General features: G+C 43.3%; 1 protein-coding gene across 1 annotated transcript in view; it reads left to right on the plus strand.

Moving 5' to 3' along the window:
* The window catches only part of SORCS3 (sortilin related VPS10 domain containing receptor 3), a 526,629-nt gene that overhangs the window by 354,632 nt on the left and 153,241 nt on the right, over positions 1 to 18,756 (plus strand). The window contains exon 6 of the mRNA XM_063133247.1: positions 14,867 to 14,931. Coding sequence (XP_062989317.1) covers positions 14,867 to 14,931 — 65 coding nt within the window. The remainder of the gene's footprint in view (positions 1 to 14,866; positions 14,932 to 18,756) is intronic.

The following is an 18,756-nucleotide window of genomic DNA, read 5'->3' on the forward strand; positions in this document are numbered from 1 at the left end:
ATGTGGGAATATTGGTGCATGGATGTGGGGTATGTGGGATCATGCCTGCTGGCGCTACAAGTTATACATGTGATTGTTTGATAGCCTCCCAAATCTCTTTGGAATAGGGCTAGAGAGAAGCCACTTTCCTATACGTTTGATACTTGGGGCCTTGCTAGACCTGCCGGCTTATGCCGGCAGGGAGGCGGGGCCGAGGCGCGCTAACGTTAGCACGCCTCCCCCAGGCTACCACAGGGCGGACGCGTAGGGACATTGCGTCCCTGCGGCGTCCGCCATTTTTTAATTTTATTTTAAAGGGGCCGGGTGCGGCCCGAAGACGGCGGACAAGGTAAGTGGTTTTTTTATGTTTTTTTTACGGGGGGGGTGAAGGCTGGGAGGGTGGGTGGCACGGGGGGAGGGTGGGTGCGATCGCGCCGCACGCCACCCAAGCCCGGGCAATGCACCCGCCCTCCCCCCGTGCCATCCACCCTGCCACCCACCCTCCCAGCCTTCGCCCCCCCCGCCGATGGGCACAGCGCTCCTATGAGCGCTGTGCCAGGCAGGTCCGCGGCTTTTCGCGGCTCCTCGCGAGTAAGCGAGGAGCCGCGAAAAGCTGCGGAAGTCCCTAGATGTTCCCCAGCTCCGGCCTGAGGCCAGAGCTGGGGAAAAGGCGAGCCATAAGCGAATTCGCTTATGGCGCATTGGAGGAGGCCTCAGCGCGGCCTGTCTCCGGATTCCCCTGTGCGTCATCTGGACGCACAGCAGGGAAGCCGGGACAGAAGGCGCGCTAAGGCCTCGTCTAGGAAGGCCCTTGGTTTATTCTGCCTAAAGCAGCTTTCCACAACCTAATGCTCTCCAGATGTTTTGAATTACAACTCCCATCATTTTCAGCCTGCAAATCCAATGGTCAGGAATGCTGAAAGTTGTAGTCTAAAATATCTGCACAGCACCAGGTTGGGGAAGGCTTATCTAAAGAAACTGACTACACCAGCTATTTATTCCTGAATAATATTGAAGTCATCCTTACCGGGCCACGGCCCTTTCTTCACCTAAGGATTATTCCAAGAAAATGGAAGGATCATCCCTGCCTGCTCCCGGGATCCCCTGTGTGTCATTTGCATGAACAGGGATGATCCAGGGACGATCCCGGGGAAAAAGGCAGGAGTAGAAACAGCCCACATGACACGCAGCTGATCCTGCAGCGATCTCGGGTCAACCCCTGAAATATCGCTGACTGGATTTGTCACAGTTTTCCCGGCTATCTCATTACAATCCTGAAGTCCGCAGCTGGTGTGCACCCCACTTCATGAAGTTGTTGCTGATGGTTATCGGCATGTTGTAGTGCCGACCATGTGTATTTTTTTTTAAACTCAAACATATCTCTGCACAGCATCTCATAATCGCTGGACCTCCTATCCACCCCATGAGTAGCTGTGATCTTGCATTCCTGTGAATCCCTCCCGATTCATAAAAAATATATCCCCATAGCCGTGTATCCCCACCCCCTTTTCCCTATCCACACCCAGAAGCACTGTCAGGGGAAACACCTCCCACAACGGCTCTCCTTTACCTGCAGGAAACTTCCGCCACATGTGCCCCATGAGTGATGATTATGGAAGCGGGAAAACTTTCAACCACCCCTCCTCCCTTGCGAAAATGCTGTAGATGTAGATCTGCCCCAAGTATGGGATTTTCTAAATTTCAGAATGACATGAATTTGGAGGGGTTTAATCATTTGTCTTCTGGTTTCGAAGACTTATTTTATTTATTTATTTATTTATTTATTTATTTATTTATTTATTACACTTACACACTGCCCCCATAGCCAGAGCTCTCTGGGCGGTTTACAGAAATTCTAAAATTGAGATAAAAACAAGTATACAAAATTTAAAATTTTAAAACACAGAACATACACACGTAAAGCATTAAAAACCATTAAAAAACTAAACATGTGGGTGATTAAGATGTGCTGCCATATGCCTGGGCAAAGAGGAAAGTCTTAACCTGGTGCCGGAAAGATAGCAGCGTTGGCGCCAGGCGAACCTTGTCAGGGAGATCATTCCATAGTCTGGGGGCCGCCACTGAAAAGGCCCTGTCCCTCATTGCCACACTCCGAGCCTCTCTCGGAGTAGGCACCCGGAGGAGGACCTTAGATGCTGAACGTAGTGACCGGGTATATTCACGTCGGGAGAGGCGTTCCATCAGGTATTGTGGTCCACCTTGGGCCTAATCTACACCAAGCAGGATAATGCACTATGAAAGCAGCATGAAAACAGTATATAAAAGGCAGGAGGAGCCACACCAAGCAGGGTATAGCACTATGAAAGCTGTACATGGTCTGTGTCAATGGGCCCCAACAGTTGCCAGTGCACTTCAATACTGCTATAAAGCAGTACTGTGGCTCCTGCCTTTTATATACCGCTTCCATACCGCTTTCATAGTGCAATATCCTGGTTGGTGTAGATGAGGCCTTGATGTCATACCTATGCAGAGTCAAAGGTATTTCTTCAACCATGTAGCCAAGAAACAGATTTAGATTAAACAACAACAACTGCAATAAGAACATTACGGTTACCAGCATTTTAATTATAGATTGTTGCTTGACCATTGCATTAGAGTACTGAAGATGAGTCTTGCCTATGTGGCTGTCTCAAAGGACTTATGCACTGCTAAATCTTCTTAAGACACATACTCAGGATTGAATGATGGACCTTTGGGCTTGGGTTATTTTGAAATGTAGCATTAAAGGAAAAGCAGCATATCTATGGTCCCTCCCCCTCACTTTTGTTATGAATAGACCTGTCAGCCATGCCAAAACAAATTAAGAAAACAACCAGATCACAGACAATAGCAAATGTAGAGAAGATTGACATGTTTCAAATGTACTGTGCTTGTGTGATCTGCATTCTTAATCGTCTGCTGGTTTATCTCTAGTCTACTGAATGCATACAGGACTTTATCTCTAGCCTACCAAATATATGTAGGACTTTCTGAGTCCAAACTGTTTCCAGATCATTCTTGCGAATGAAGAACATTTAAAAAATTTGGGGATGTATCAGGAGGGGACACTGATTCATCCCAAAAGGGAACTTCTCTCCTGATCCCTTCCAGACTGTATTGATTAAAAGCACCAAGCAGAGAGCCTGAATTTAAATCACCTATTTTAATCAACCTGTCTGTGCTTCGGTTAACTTCTAAAGAACGGTACATTGCATTGCAGCTCACTGTTAAAATATGTTGAATTACAACAAAATGGAGCCTTGGCTCTAGATCTAGTACATCCTTCTTCACATACTGTGACTTTGTCTATATATTGGGGCGGGGACTATATCCATATTCTCATAAATTGTACAATTTTAATATTGGCATCTGTGCAGGAAACATAGTAATATCAATTATTTAGATAAAAGTGATTAGAAATATTTTGAGACAAGAGCTAAGCCAGATATTGAGACAACCCCCTCCAGATATTTAGGACTACAGTTCCCAGCTATTCCTGACAATTGGCGTGCTGGCTGGGCCTGGGGCTGATGGGAGTTCAAGTCCAAAACATTTGTATAGCAACAGGTTGGTGAATGCTGGACTGAACCTTTCTGAGCAGAACACTGTTTGGATTTAAGCAAGACAACGTAGTATATATTTGTTATAAAGTCCTATACAGAATTCAAAAATTTAGCTAATAAAAAAAGGCTTGAAAAAGCTGCTACACTTGTATCTTTGCCATTTGCTTGCCTTTACCCAACATCGCAGGACTGCAGGAAGACAAAAATTATGCCTGATCCTTACTCCCAAATAAGCATCAATTTAACACATCTGTAAATTGCTAAAGAGAATTCAGGCACCATTAGGACTTTGCTGAGCTGCAGTTGTCAGACTTTTATTCAAGGTCAGGGGCCATAATATGGCAACATACAAAAATAAAATCTAGTAAATGCATAAGCTGCAACCTTGAGGTGCATGCATGATACATGTACTCCTCCTTGCGGAAGGTCGTATAGGAGAGAGAAATGGAGCATGAATGACAACAGCCTACCACCGTCCCTTCCTCCTCCTGAAGCCTTAAGGCAACAGATCACATATTTCACTCCCCACAGGAAACAATCAGGTCAATCAAGAGCTCTGTGGGAACTCCATATGTATAAATGGTGCACAAATCAGATCTTCTCATTCATTTCAGTGCTGCATGAAAAGTCGGGTCACCTTTGCACAGCTGCCCCTAACACTGAAGTAAATGGAGGCGGCCTTCCTCATGCAGGAGTGCTCTGTCTACGTTAGAACTTTTCTTACATACAAGGGACTGCTGGGTCAAGGCAAATGAGATTATTATATTTATAGTGCCTATCCTGAAGGTTCAAATCATTGTATTAACTAGTAGATATTTAAAACATGTTTTAAAACATTAAATAAACTGCTGGCTGTGCCAATATACAACATATTCTATAGAATAAAATGCATCTGTTATATTTAACCAAACACAAACATTACACATTTTTGTTTCCAATTTCACTGCTGACTCACTCAGCCAGCAATCTGATATATCAATATCCTTGGTACCTACCTCAGATTTTAATTGGTTTGTGGACTTTTGCCAAGTGCACAAATGTGGACACCAATTTAATTTTGTCATCATCCTTGGCTGTCCTTTGAGGTAGGAAAGATTAATTACTCTCTTAGTCCTTTTTAAAATGTATCTTCAAAAGATAATGCTTTACATTTTCAGTTGTCTGAGTCCCACAGAGGCCAAATGTATATACAGATGCATGGCCACTGAACCTACAGAAGTAGCTTGCAGCCAGAGTTTTAGCTGCTAAATTCCAAACAATGGCTTGGATACTAAGATAAGTAAATTTACAGAAAATTATGGCAGGAACGTTTCCAGTCCCTTCTTCCCCTTTGCTCTGCAACCACCTGCTTTTCCAGAAAATCCTCATGGGTGTGAGTCCACATCTGAAGGTCATTCATGGAAGGAAAGTTTACCATCTTATTTCCCCCTCCCACATGCCTCATCCAATATTACTCCAGAGAGGCTTGCCGGGTGTGTGTGTGTGTGTGTCATATACTGCTGCAGAGATAGGTGGCCATGTAGTATCCTCTTCTACAGGGGACAGTCCTGTATTGAAGGGCTGACAGAGAACCATCCTCTATTTGAAAGGCTATTCTATTCAATTCTAGTTTAAAGACAAAGGACTATAAGGACTGTTGCTCATCAACACTCTGCACATGAGCATCAGAATGAACAGGCAGGCACCCAAGTCATGTGCTCACAGTCTTCCACATGATGATGTGATCTACTGTATTTACATTTAAAGTATAATAATTATTTCTAAATTTGTGTCTATAGACATAAATTAGCATTTGCAAATTTTATGCAGATTGCTGTCCCTTCTTGTCAGATTTCCTCTTAATTCATATGTGGCCATCTTACTAGGGGTGTGCACGGACCCCCCGATCCGCCCCGCGGGCCAATCTGAAAAATTTGGATCGGCCTGCTCCGCTCCGTGCCGCTCCGCCCATAGTCCGCTCCTCTTCACCGCAGAGCTCCGGCTCTGAATCGGAGCTCCGCAGTGGAGGAGAGTGGCGCCAGGTAAGGCCCCCTCCCTCCTCTCCCTTACCTGCAGAGACCAAGGGGGAGGGGGGCCTTACCTGCGTCCGTCCACGGTCCCTCGGCTTCTTCAATTGAGCCTGTGGCTCAACCAGGAAGTCTGGGCCGCAAGTGCGGCCTAGACTTCCTGGTTGAGCCAAGGGCTCAATTAAAGAAGCTGAGTGACCGCGGACGGACGCAGGTAAAGGAGAGGAGGGAGGGGGTTTACTGGGCCCCGCCGCCGCCGCCACCCATGCGGTGACGGCGGCAGAGCCCGGTAAGGGACCAAGGGGGAGGGGGGCCTTACCTGCGTCCATCCGCGGTCCCTCAGCTTTTTCAATTGAGCCCATGGCTCAACCAGGAAGTCTGGGCCGCAAGTGCGGCCTAGACTTCCTGGTTGAGCTGCCGGCTCAATTGAAGAAGCCGAGGGACCGCGGACGGACGCAGGTAAGGGAGAGGAGGGGGGGTTTACCAGGCCCTGCCACTGTCGTTGCATGGGCGACAGCAACAGCGGCAGGGCCCGGTAAACCCCACTTACCTTTCTGGCGGAGCTCCGGATCGAGGCGAAGGATCCGCCTTCACCTCGATCCTCTTCGCAATGCTCCGCCGGCCCCCCAATCCTCTTCGCCTCCGCCTTAAGGGTAGGCAAAGCCCACCGCTCCGCTCCTGCTTCTCCGGTTCGAGGAGAAGCGGAGCACATCCCTACATCTTACATAGAGAAGAGGAAGAACTGAGAAACTTTCCTGCTGTGAACTTATTTTAGCACCCAAGTCAATATGTAAGTTCAAAAACTTCTCTACAACCTCCCGACTAGGGTGACCATATGAAAAGGAGGACAGGGCTCCTGTACCTTTAAACAGTTATATAGGTAAGGGAATTTCAGCAGGTGTCATTTGTATGCATGCAGCACCTGGTGAAATCCCCTCTTCATCACAACAGGTATAACTGCAGGAGCCCTGCCCTCTTTTGTATCTGGTCACTCTAGCTAAAGAGGAGATATACTGCAGGACAGGGCTCCTGTAAAAAATACAGGAGCCCTGTCCTCCTTTCCATATGGTCACCCTAATTAACATTGCCAGCTACTCCTAATTTTTTTAAGGAGACATTTTATTATTGTATTACTATTTTATTGTTTTTATTGATTGTTGTTATGGTACTTTATCATGATTTTATTTTATGAACTACTTTGGGATTTTTTTAAAAAAAATGAAAAGGAACATACAATTTTTTGAAATAAATAGTAAAATACATATTTTTACGGGCACCGTTGAGGGCTCAAAAACTGTTTCAATAACACTTCTGCACTAGAGAAAATGGTAGCTCTTTCCCCTCCACTAAAATGGCAATTCATGTCATCCCCCTTTGCAGCCACAGTGTCTGAGGCCATGGCTAGACCAGGCCTATATCCCGGGATTGTCCTGGAATCGTCCCTGTGCATCCAAATGACACACAGGGGATCCCGGGAGCAGGCAGGGATGACCCCTCCATTTGCCTGGGATAATCCTTAGGTCTAGCTAAGGCCTGAGTCTTCCCCTGCCCCATCCAAATAATATTTTTGAAAAAGGGCAGGGTGATCGGTCTCTATCTGCGAGATGAGATAGGAAGTAACTCTACTGAGATGGGAAAGACTATGGAAGAACATTTGCTTGAGAGCAGCACAGATGGTTTAAAAAATAGCACTACTATGGGGAGGTGATAGGATTCAGACTACAGGCAAAGTACAGTATAGATTCTACAATCTTTACCCATATACCCATAAAACAAAACACAGATGCACTCACACATGCCTCCTTTAATATGCTGGACAAATTGAATTTATATTCCTTCATTAGATATTCAGCTCCTATCTATTCTACTTTACTGTAGATGTTAAATAAGCATATAGGTTATAGACTAAGAATTATAACCAGTGAATTCCTTTGTTTCTTTAGTGTTCTTGTTTATTGTATAGGTTCTTTTTGTTTCCTGTAGTTTGTTAACTTTATTTCAAAATAAAATAAAATTTCATGACAAAAAACAAAAACAAAACACTGACATTGCAATTCTTAAAGATTTTTTCGTCAACAATTTTCATCTGAAAAATCCCAGTGTGCAATTTTTTTTCAAGCTTGAACATGAACTGAGTGTTCTTGGGTTGTCACATTACTGTTCAAATTCATAAGATGAGGTGTGTGCAAATGACTGTTTAAATCACATTTTCTGTCACTGGGAAAGCACATATGTAATAGCACTGTGCAGAAATTTTTGATTATTCTGTTTTCTGCATTTTTGTGGGGATTGGGGGCAGGATGAAAACTCCAGTGAAAGAGGCTGGGAGAGGTGAGAATTTGAGAATTTTCTCCTTGGGGACTACCTTTTTAAGTGTAGTCAGCTGTTGAGGGGTCTTCTTTCTGTTTTCTGTTTGTTTGTTTTTTAACACCCCTAGGACTTGCAGGAGGCCATGAGTTCTTCCTGAATGCCTATTAGAGAGGAAGAGGTCACATGATCTCCAATAGGAATTCAGAAAGAACTGCTTGGTACCTCCAAATACCAGGGGTGTTTTTAAATAAATAAATAAATAATGCATCTTTTGCAGGATTTGGCACTGCACTAATATGTAACTCTTCCACTGTCATTAAGTTAACTTTGGCTTGCAGGACTTATCTCTGCAGCATGAGACAGAACTACACAATTTCCTAAGGATGAAGCTTAATTGCACAATTAATTCATTTTTTTGTCTACTGCAAACAGAGAATGTAGCCCAATGGGAATTTTCCTCTCCAAAGGAGTGAAAATACCCAATTCCCATTCATTTCACTGGAGCTTGCAGAGAAGAAGTTCCCAGTGGATTTTACCCAGAGGCTGATTCTAGGCTTTTGCCTTAAATATACCTTAGTAGCTGGAGAAACAGTTTAGCATTATAGTATCTCAAACTGCCGACTCCAGAGGCTGTCAGATTTAACTGGCCACAGGACAATTTGTTTTGACCAGCTGTCCTTTTTCCCAAAATAGTATTCTGCTAAGAGAAACCCAAACTGCATACTCATTTGTGGCTGCTTCATTCAGCATATTTAATATTTCATCATTATCTTTAAATTTATTTTGGTACAGTTTATGAAATATTTGATAGGCCTATTGTCAGGTAAGTCATGGGACTGCAGCAATTCCTATCTTCAGTAGGGCTTGAGATCTGGGTTAGAGTCTTCTCCCAAGCAATCCTCTACTCTGGCCCTCTTTTGCATTCTCCTCAACTCCTTAGAGCAGAGGTGGTCAACCTGGGGCCTGCCAGATATTTTGGACTACAACTCCCATCAGTACCAGAAAATATGGCCAATGGGATGGCTTATGGGAACTGCAGTCCAAACCATGTGGAAAGTACTGGGTTGCCTACCTCTGCCTTAGAACCTAGTGCAGGCTACTGATACTGTGAACCCCTCTTCAATTTGATTCCTAAATAGGTCACCAATTCCAGGGTGAGTGTTTTTAAGGTATTATAAGCAGGGTTTCTTCAATAATGGTATTACCACCACCTTCCTTTAAGCTAATAGGAACCACCCCTTTCTGCAAGTAGGCATTAATCACCTCTGAGGTCCAACTATCCTGTCCAACCCTGGCTGATTTCACAAGCCAGGATGGCAGGGGTCCGGGGAACATGTGCTAGGCCTCAGTCCTCCAAGCAGTTTGTCCATGGCCTCAGAGTGTACAAGCAAAGGACTAGACAAATAGACTAGATAGCGTATCTGGCCATATCCATCTCTGACTCAGTTAAAACAATGGCATCTAAGTCAGCATGGCTACAAGTGACTTAATCTGTAAAAAGTCCAGGAAATTCATCACAGCTGAGGCTCAAGTAGTTGCTTTCCAGGACTATTCAAAGAAGGCCTTTTACCACCTGAAATGATGGTGGTAGAAAAGCTGGAAGAGAAAGTATGATCTCTTCTCTGCCATACTTATACTCTGCCATAAGTATGATCTTATCACTGCCTCAGAATAAGATCAAAGAGAGAGTTGTTGTTATTATTATTATTATTATTATTATTATTATTATTATTATTATTTATTTATATAGCACCATCAATGTACAGTTGTACTTGTTATGCATCTTTCACCCTGTACACTTTATTCATTTCACCTGTTTCATTCTCTCAGCAATCTGGAATTCTAGGGAGCTGATGTAGTTCATGACTGCTAGGTTGAGGATTTTTGGTAATGAACATATCAGAGGCTGGATCATCCTATCATTCCAAGCAGAGACCAGAGTTTCAACAGGATTAAGCCTGCAGGGGAATCTCTAAGAAATATCAGAAAACGATCTGGTTTCATCAGCTTCCTGGGTTGGACCATCATATTCTGTCCATTACCCCTGTGGAGGTTACAGGCAAGCTGAAGGTCAAAAATGATCAGGTAATGATCTGCCCATGCCAATAGTGTTATTACTGGTTTCTCCCATCCACAGCTCCTTAGGCCCTAGTCTAAGGTGTGTCCTGCCACATGTTTTGTGTGTAACTGAGACAGGGTCAAGGTTTGTCATATAACTATCAAACAATGCCATAAAACTACACAAAATCCACAGTTAAAACTATGGATGAGCAGAATGGAGCAGTACCATTCTATAATTATTTTGGGATTCTAACATGTGTTTTAATTCTGGTCCAGTTTAACTCTGGTCAGAAATTCAGATTTGAGAACATAACTATTTTTTAAAAGAGAGAGAGAGAGAGAGAGAACCACTGCATTTGTGCAGTGATGGAATTCTGCAATTATCTGTCTCTCACACACTGTTTTCAGGTGTGTGTGTGTGTGTGTGTGTGTGTGTGTGTGTTATTGTGGGGAGGTAAACTTGTTCAGTGGACTTGCTTTTCCATGAAATACTAAAAAAGTAGAATTTTGGGGGAAAACAGGTTATTTTATTCTTTTCCTTTTTTGATTTGGAAAATTGTTGCACTGGTAGAATGATGGAATTATAGCATTTCACTATTGCAGCAGTGCACAGTTTCATAGATTAAAAAAAACCTGGGGGGGAAACCAACTGGTAATTCTCAAAATTTTAGCAGTTCAGTTTCCCCTTTGGAAAAATTATGAAACATTCTTTCAAATGCAACCGGATTCCACACCACCAAGCTCTGATTCAGAAACCATTCCAGAAGTACGGACTTGCAAAATCCAGTGAGGAATCCATTTGAAGCAGGCCTGTTAGCAACTCTACTTCAGATAATACAAACAATGACAGTACTAACAGAATAGTTGCAGATAAAGGAAAAAGCAGTATTAAAACAACACTTCAGCTCTCCATCTGAATGGCTGATAGAATTAAAACACTTTTAGTTGTTAAATGGGGAGAGCTAATAAAGTATTCTAGGGAAGGTAAGAGGAACTCCAAAGAGAGGGTGCATTGGTGGAAACCCCTCCCTATGTAATATATCACTGTTTTATTTCTTTGACTTTGGAATCCTTTGGCTTTCAATGCTTTAGGGATCAGGGCAACTCAAGCTTGCGGCAGGAGTGTTCCCGAACATTATGGGAATGGGTGATCTGGTTGGCTGGAAAGGAATCTATTATTTACAAGCTACTGTATTAAATTCAGTTCACACTATAATAAGGGGGAGGGGAGAAAGCCTGCCGACAAAAATCAGTTTCTAATCTAACCCCTTGGTTAACTTGGGAGAAGTTGCTTCATAAATCACATAAGCAACTATGGATTCTGCCCCCCCCTCCTCTCTGCCAGCCATTGCTGAGACTGAATGTTCATCCACTTGCAATTCTTACTGGTCATAATGATAACATTTGTTTTGTTCCAGGCTTGTGGTGTATCGTTTTCTGCCAGAAGGAAACCTTTCTTTGTAAATCTGGCTTGCAAAATGTTTATAGAGCATGAAATAGCAAGTCACACAGGCATCTTAATTTCAGACTTCGAGGTTTATACACTTGAATTCTTTTTATTAAGGACAATTAATATTTTCTGGTTTTAAGGGATCAGTGTGTGTGTGTGTGTGTGTGTGTGTGTGTGTGTGTGTGTTTTTGAGTGCACACACTTTATATTCTCTTCCATCTCCTTCCCCTTTCTCATAATTGCCTATTCAGATATTAAATACAATGTTGCTGTTTGTGTTTAATTTGTAGTTCTTCTCTAATAAGTACAAGACCCATGTGTGATTGCACATTGGTCCCAGTCCCCCACAATAAAGCGGCAAAACATGAGACTGGTTTTTAAATGGGTAATAACATTATTAACTACATTTCAAGGATCTGCAATGGATTGAATGCTAGAGTCCCTTCTACAGTTATTTTAATAAGTAGGCTGAGCCTATCTGCTTATTATTATCTTGCAGCTTCAGTATTTAAATCTTTACTTGTGGTAGTTTAACATTAGAAATATTTAGAAAAGTATGTTTCACTGGTGTATTCCATCTGTAAAATGGCTTTTTTTTTTCTAGAAAAAATATCTAGCTTAAGCATTTTGAGCAAAACATTATGGCTTAGTATGTCAGGAGAACCACTCCTAACTATGGTGGCTACATAACCATGGTTTAAACACACTCACTAACCATTTGCTGCAAAAGGGTTAGCAGCCTAACCATGGTTTAGCACATAATCTGAACAGGCCCTATCTATCTATCTATCTATCTATCTATCTATCTATCTATCTATCTATCTCCATTCCTTCCATCCATCCATCCTTCCATCATGTTTGTGACTTGAAATAATAGTCTGTAGATGAGATCACGTGCTTGAATTACTGGCTCTGTACACATTCCTAGTCCTTCTTTTGTGCTTGTAGCACATTCTGCTAGTCTGGACTGTGGTAGAATGATAGTGGAAAGGAAACTCTTATGATCAATATACTTTAATTCAGCTATTGAAGAGCAAGTGAAAAACAATGAACCCAAAGCAAACAAAATGAGCCTGGGGTGGGGTGGGGTGGGGTGGGGGGATCCTGTGACAGAAAAGATCCTTCAGTAGTGTGTATTGGGATGTAGTGGGGTTTACAAGAGGTGACCTTTTATATGAGAACAGGGGTCATACAAGTAGAAAAATGCATCACTGTTTACTTCGGTGAAACATAGAAGGGTGGGTATTTATGTAATGATTATAAGGATGGATTTTTCATATGTTTATCTTTAAAATTGAAGGAGCTGTAAGTATTTCTGTTAATTCCCATTGATGATAGTGTAGCGGTTACCCAAGAATGGAATGGTTCTTCGATGGATAATTCAACGGGGTGGAGAGAGGGCCCAACTCTGAAAATCAGGGCAGAGAATCGCCTCAACAAAGCTCCACCCCAAATTTCGAGGCAGAGAAGGCTCTGCACACCCGTGGTATCTAGCTTATAGTAATAAAGTGACTGCATTACACCACTCATTTGTGCCATTATAAGCTTTAATTGCAGACATTCATGAGGGAATATGGAATATAGTATACACTAAAAGCAGGTAGTTTTAAAAGACTGCAAGGAAAACTGCAAAGAGTTCTGGGTGACTACATATTAAATTAGGAGAACGTTCCATCTTGTTGCTGTGTATTAAGCATGCCACAGTCACCTCCCCAAAGGCAAGAGCAAGGGACACCAGACATTGCATTAAAATAAATAATGCTTGCTTTCTCTTACATTTGCCTTTTATGAAGGGTAGTGATTCTTGATTCACTTGATTCTGTTCATTTCGCTTTTACTGGAGAGATTTCTTCCATTAGGATGGGTTTCATGAATATATGGAAAGATCAGAGCTCTGTTGTAAATAGAGACAAAACCCTAAGTAATCGTATTGATCCCTTGAAATTAGTTTGGAGGTTTTTCCTAAGGAGGGACCTCTAGGTTTGGCCTGAAGTTCAAAATGTTGCTACAACTCTTTCTATTATCATGGACAGGTTCTGGAAATCATTTTAAAGAGAAGGAGGCTTGCAGGGTGGTGACAAGGGAGAGGGCCTTCTCAGTGGTGGCTCCCTGAATATGGAATGAGCTCCCCACTGAAACCCGCTGGGCACCAACACTGTCATCCTTTCGGTGCACTGCCCTTTACTCCCAGGCTTTTAATGGCATTATGATGGGGCATTTATGCCAATCTTCTAAATAGGGCTGGTATTTTATTGAAACTCTTTTTAGCTGACTAAATTGTTTTAAATTTTGGATATCTGCATTGTTATGCTGTATTTTATGCTGTATTTTTTAATGATGTATTTTATTGTTTTGTGAATTGTAAACTTCTCAGAGAGCTTTGGCTATTGGGCAGTATAGAAATTAAAATAAATACTACTATTATTACTACAACAACAACAACAACAACAACAATAATAATAATAATAATAATGCACTACTGCTCCAAAGTAAAGGAGCAAAAAGGAAAACCCATCCATCATATGATTTCTCTCAGCTTATGGGGCCTAGGATGGGGAACAAATAGGGAAGGACAGTTGAATGAAAGATACCATAAGAATGTAAGAAGTGCCATGCTGGAATAGACCAAGGGTCCATCTAGTCCAGCACTCTGTTCACACAGTGGCCAACCAGCTGTCAGCCAGGGACCAACAAAGCAGGACACGATGCAACAGCAGCCTCCCACCCATGTTTCCCAGCAACTGGTACATTAGGCTTACTACTACATCTAACAGTTTATACTAACTGAACAGTAAGTTTTCAAGTATCTCACATGGAAGTTCAATATGTAGCCCTTTGAGAGAGGGTGCTTTCGATACAGGCACCCCAACTGTAGACCCACCACCACCACTCATATATGGTTGGTGCTGAGTCCTACAAGCTTTGTTCACCAAGGCATTAAACTGAAACTGGATTGCTACATCATGTAAACGGTTATGTATGCTTTTTTCCTGTTCAATTGTGGGTGGGTGGGGTGGGGTGGGGTTTGTTGGTTGGTTAATGCTGTGAGATTTTATCATGTTTTATTAATTGTACTGCACTTTGGGATTATTTTATAATGAAAAGTAGGTAATAAATGCTATAAATTAAAAACAAACATAGGATAGTCTGTTTTAAATGTGGAAACATAGGAGCAGAACCTATGTAAGGTTCAATGTAAGAAGCTCTTGCAAGTGGATGAAATAGAATTAGAGCTAAGGCCTCTGGTGTTCTTGTTCTCGGTGATCTTTGAATGAGGCTACTTATTAAATTTGACCCCCCTTGCTTTTCATGTGGCTTCTTCATGCACTAAATCCATTCCAGTCTCAGGGTGGCTTGTTTAAAATGAGAAGAAGCCAGCTGCTTTTCCACTCCTCTTCTTTTCTTATCCACCTTGACCTTTGCTTGCTATTATGGCATTCTGCCTCACAGATTGATTTGTTTCTCTTCTTGTTCTTCTTCTTCTTCTTTTCTCTCAGGTCCGTCACAGGTTTGGACAAGGAGCCTGACCTTGTACACATGGAGGCTCGGACAACAGATGGACGTGAGTGTCTCAGCACTGAGCTGATAAAACCAGAGTAGAAGAGATTGAATTGCATTGGGCTCATTTTGGTTCCTTGATTTGCATTTTAATTGATAGGGAAAATGTGGGTCGCCAGGCTCAGTTTGCTGAGTGTTCCTACCCTAGTCTCCAAAGAGAGTCAGTAGTACACGTTTCATTTCTGGAGAGAAAGAGAGAGAGAGAGAGCTATCTCGAACAGGAAACAAAAACCAAATATTCAGCCAGGTCTCAAAAGTTGTGTTTGAGTGCTTGTGAATCCACATGTACCCATATACTTAGATCCATTCCAATCAGGTTTCAGACATGATTATGGGATGGAAAGAACCTTGGTCACCCTGGTTGATGACTTACACCAGGGAATGGATGGAAGGAGTGCAAAACTGTTGGTTCTTCTGGATCACTCAGTAGCTTTCAAGACCATTGACCATGGTATCCTTCTGGATCATTAACTGGGTTGGGGTTGGAGACACAGATCTTAAGTAGTTCCAGTCCTTCCTGGAGGAATGGTCTCAGAAGGTGGTGCAAGGGGACTTATGTTCCACCCCATGACTGCTTAGTCTGTGGGGTGCCACAATGTTCTAGCTTGCCTCCCATACTTTTTAAGATCTACATGAAACTGCTGGGGAGTTATAATCTGAAAAAAATAGAACGATTAGAGTTCACAAGTAGAACTCCATCCCACCTGTAATGATGAATACCGGATTTCTCCTCTGTTTTTAGGTTCCATGGTTATAACTGCGGGGTGAGGAGGGAGAGTTGAACATGGACAACCAATATAATCTGAAAGGGTCTTTGACTGGCCTTCCAGTGATTAGGGGTCAGATTTCAAAGTGTTATCAACTACCAATAAGTGTGTCCCATCCCTCACCAGCTCAATTCAAAATTGGGATTGGATTTGGCAAATTGAGAGATTTCCCCCTCAGAATCATTACCCCCAAACCCAAATCCAATTTCAGGCAGAGAGACATTGTGCTTCTTAAGAAATCATTAGGAGCATAGAGAGTCTGAATGCCTCCACACAAACATACCCTTCCAATTATCCTTGGAATTGCCAACTGGATTCCAAATCAAACTGAGGGGATTTTGTCTGCCCATCACTAAAAGTGTGTTTATATCCCCTGGGTCCATTGAGTAATGGACACACAGTTGTACAACTCTCATCAGGACATGTGTCTTCTAGTTCGGGCCCAGGGCCCACTTGAGAGGACTGAAAACTACTGAGGCCCACCATTAAAATAACAGCTCAGGTAAGAGAGTGTTGAGTGTACTTTCTTTTTTTGATAGGAAGGTGGGGTCCAATCAAATAAATAAATATCAGGACAGCTACTTAATTGGGAGGGGGTCTCTGAGCATCTGCTGCGACTGAATAAACTGAGTAAATATCAAAGTAAATAAACTCATCCCTGCACCTCTTATTAGGGAACTTTGCCACTGTGGCCTTAGCTAGACCTAAAGTTTATCCCAAGATGGTCCTGGGGTCATCCCTGTTCATGTAAATGACACACAGGGGATCCTGGGAGCAGGCAGGGATGACCCTGGGACGATCCTGGGATAAACCTTAGGTCTAGCTAGGGCCTATGTTGTGCATGATCCACATCTGTTATAAAAGCCAGAGTTAATAGGCTCAACGGAAGCCTTTAATCCAGCAAAGGTCCAGAACAAGCACTTCTTCCTTGTTACCTTCTGGTTCATTGCTCACTGCTGGGTCCTTTCCTTTCCCCAAGTAGACCCTTTCTGCTGAGCAGCTCTCTCCTCCTGAGTAATCTCCTGGTGAGAGAAGCTTTTGAAGGCAAAGTGGGCTGAATCTGAGTTTTTCACCTGATCCACTGGTGTTTTGCATTGAAGACTTAGGCCATGGCTAGACGAGGGGGTCGGAGGGTGACAATCTCGTGATTTTATAATCATGAGGTCGTCACCCTCGTCTACATGCAGTGCATGACGTCACGGACACCATTTTGGTTTTTTGGTTTTTAAAGGAGAAGGAGCGCATGAGCACTCGTCTGAAAACCGTCAGGTTTAAAAAAAAAAAAAACACCTCCCCCTCCCCCTCACCCCACCCCATGATGGGCACATTGCTCCTCATGCACTCTGTGCCCCATACCTGGGTCCCAGCTCCTTGTGGTTACTCACGAGGAGCCAGGACAACTCGCGATGCCCGGCCCGAGAGCATGTTCCGTGCTCTCGTGATCATCCCGAGACCGCACAAAAAGCAGGGGAAAAGGGTCTGGCGATATCCCGGGGAAAGGGATGGATCATCCCTCCCTGCTCACGGCATGCTATGTGCATCAAGTGGGCTCACAGGGACGATGCCAGGGCGATCCCCAGGATATCGGCTGGTCTAGCTATGCCCGTAGGGGAGGAATTAGGAGAGATGGGAATGGAGGCAAGGCTCAGGAAAGGATCCAAGAGTTTATTGGCTGAGGCCCTTGGGTTGCCTTTGGCTTGCTGCAAGTTCTTCCATGGGAGAGTGACATTTTCTGCAGAATCCCAACCCTCTTCCTGTGAATAGGTCTCTCTGGGGGTCTCTCTGGGGGTAAGGCAGGATTCTAGCATACATGTACAAATGGTGGCAAGGGCTTTGCAATGCCCATGGTACCTGTCCCCAAGACATATTTGAGACCTGAATACTTTCCTCTTATAAATCAAAGGTAGCAGCAGAGGAGATGCATTAATAGGAGACTTGTGGCCAAGCCCCAAAGAGAGAGTGCTGAGAGATTGGCACACTCACCTTAAGAGTGGGAGTTAAGAGAAAGTAAGTGTTTGTTTGTTTTAAGAAACACCTCCCGCTCCCCCACCCCACCCCCAAGAAGCCGGGACAAAACCGGGATGGCTGCCCACACATCCCGTGGTCTCGGGACGATCCCGAGACCATGGGAAAAGTTGGTATTAAAGCTGTCCCGGTTATCCAGGGGAAAGGGATGATCCCAGGATGATCCCCGGGATACCGCCCCATCTAGACATGCCCCTCTGAATTTCATGTCCTAATCAACCAGTGCAGGTTGACTGTGGCCTTAGCTAGACCTAAGGTTTATCCCAGGATCGGCCCGGGGTCGTCCCTGCCTGCTCCCGGGATATCCTTTGTGTCATTTACATGAACAGGGATGACCCCGGGATGGTCCCGGGATAAACCTTAGGTCTAGCTAAGGCCTTAGTCACAAAGCTTCACAAGATTTAAATAATGAGTAGGAGGGATTATGTCAATGAGGCCACTAGCTAAGAACTAGGATGATTATGGGATTCTTACTGTTTTTCATGAAATTTTTCATGGAATATAGTCTTTTCATGAAAAAACAGTGTTCAAGGCTATTAACAATAGTATACAGATTTTTTTTCAACAAAGAATTAAAACATTAAACCTCATCCAATAAAACAGAATAAAACTAAAAGACAAGTGAAAGAATATCAGCAGCAAATCAGCTTAGATGCCTAAACCTTGTCTGAATAAAAAATTGCTTGGCAGGACTTCCAAAGTCTGGAAGCAGCCACAAAGAAGGTCCTTTTTTGTGTTCTCATCAAGTGTGTCTTTGATAGTGGCAGGACCAAGAGAAAGGCCTCTCCCAACGATCTTAAAACCCAGGCCAAATCATGTCCAAATCTTCATAGTGCCAGAAGTTAGGAATTGCCTCTGGCTGACATGAACGTGCCTTTATACCCTGTTACTACATTCATCCACTGAAGAATTCAACATTTGCTCCCTTACTGCTTGGAAGCCCCTGAATTTAGGGGGTTCTGAGATTCCTATGCCCCACCAGTCTGAACAGTGGAGGTGATCTTTGTGTCCTCTATTCTGTTCTATGTTGTTTTCAC

This window comes from Elgaria multicarinata, chromosome 8, assembly GCF_023053635.1.
Source record: "Elgaria multicarinata webbii isolate HBS135686 ecotype San Diego chromosome 8, rElgMul1.1.pri, whole genome shotgun sequence".
Lineage (NCBI taxonomy): Eukaryota > Metazoa > Chordata > Lepidosauria > Squamata > Anguidae > Elgaria > Elgaria multicarinata.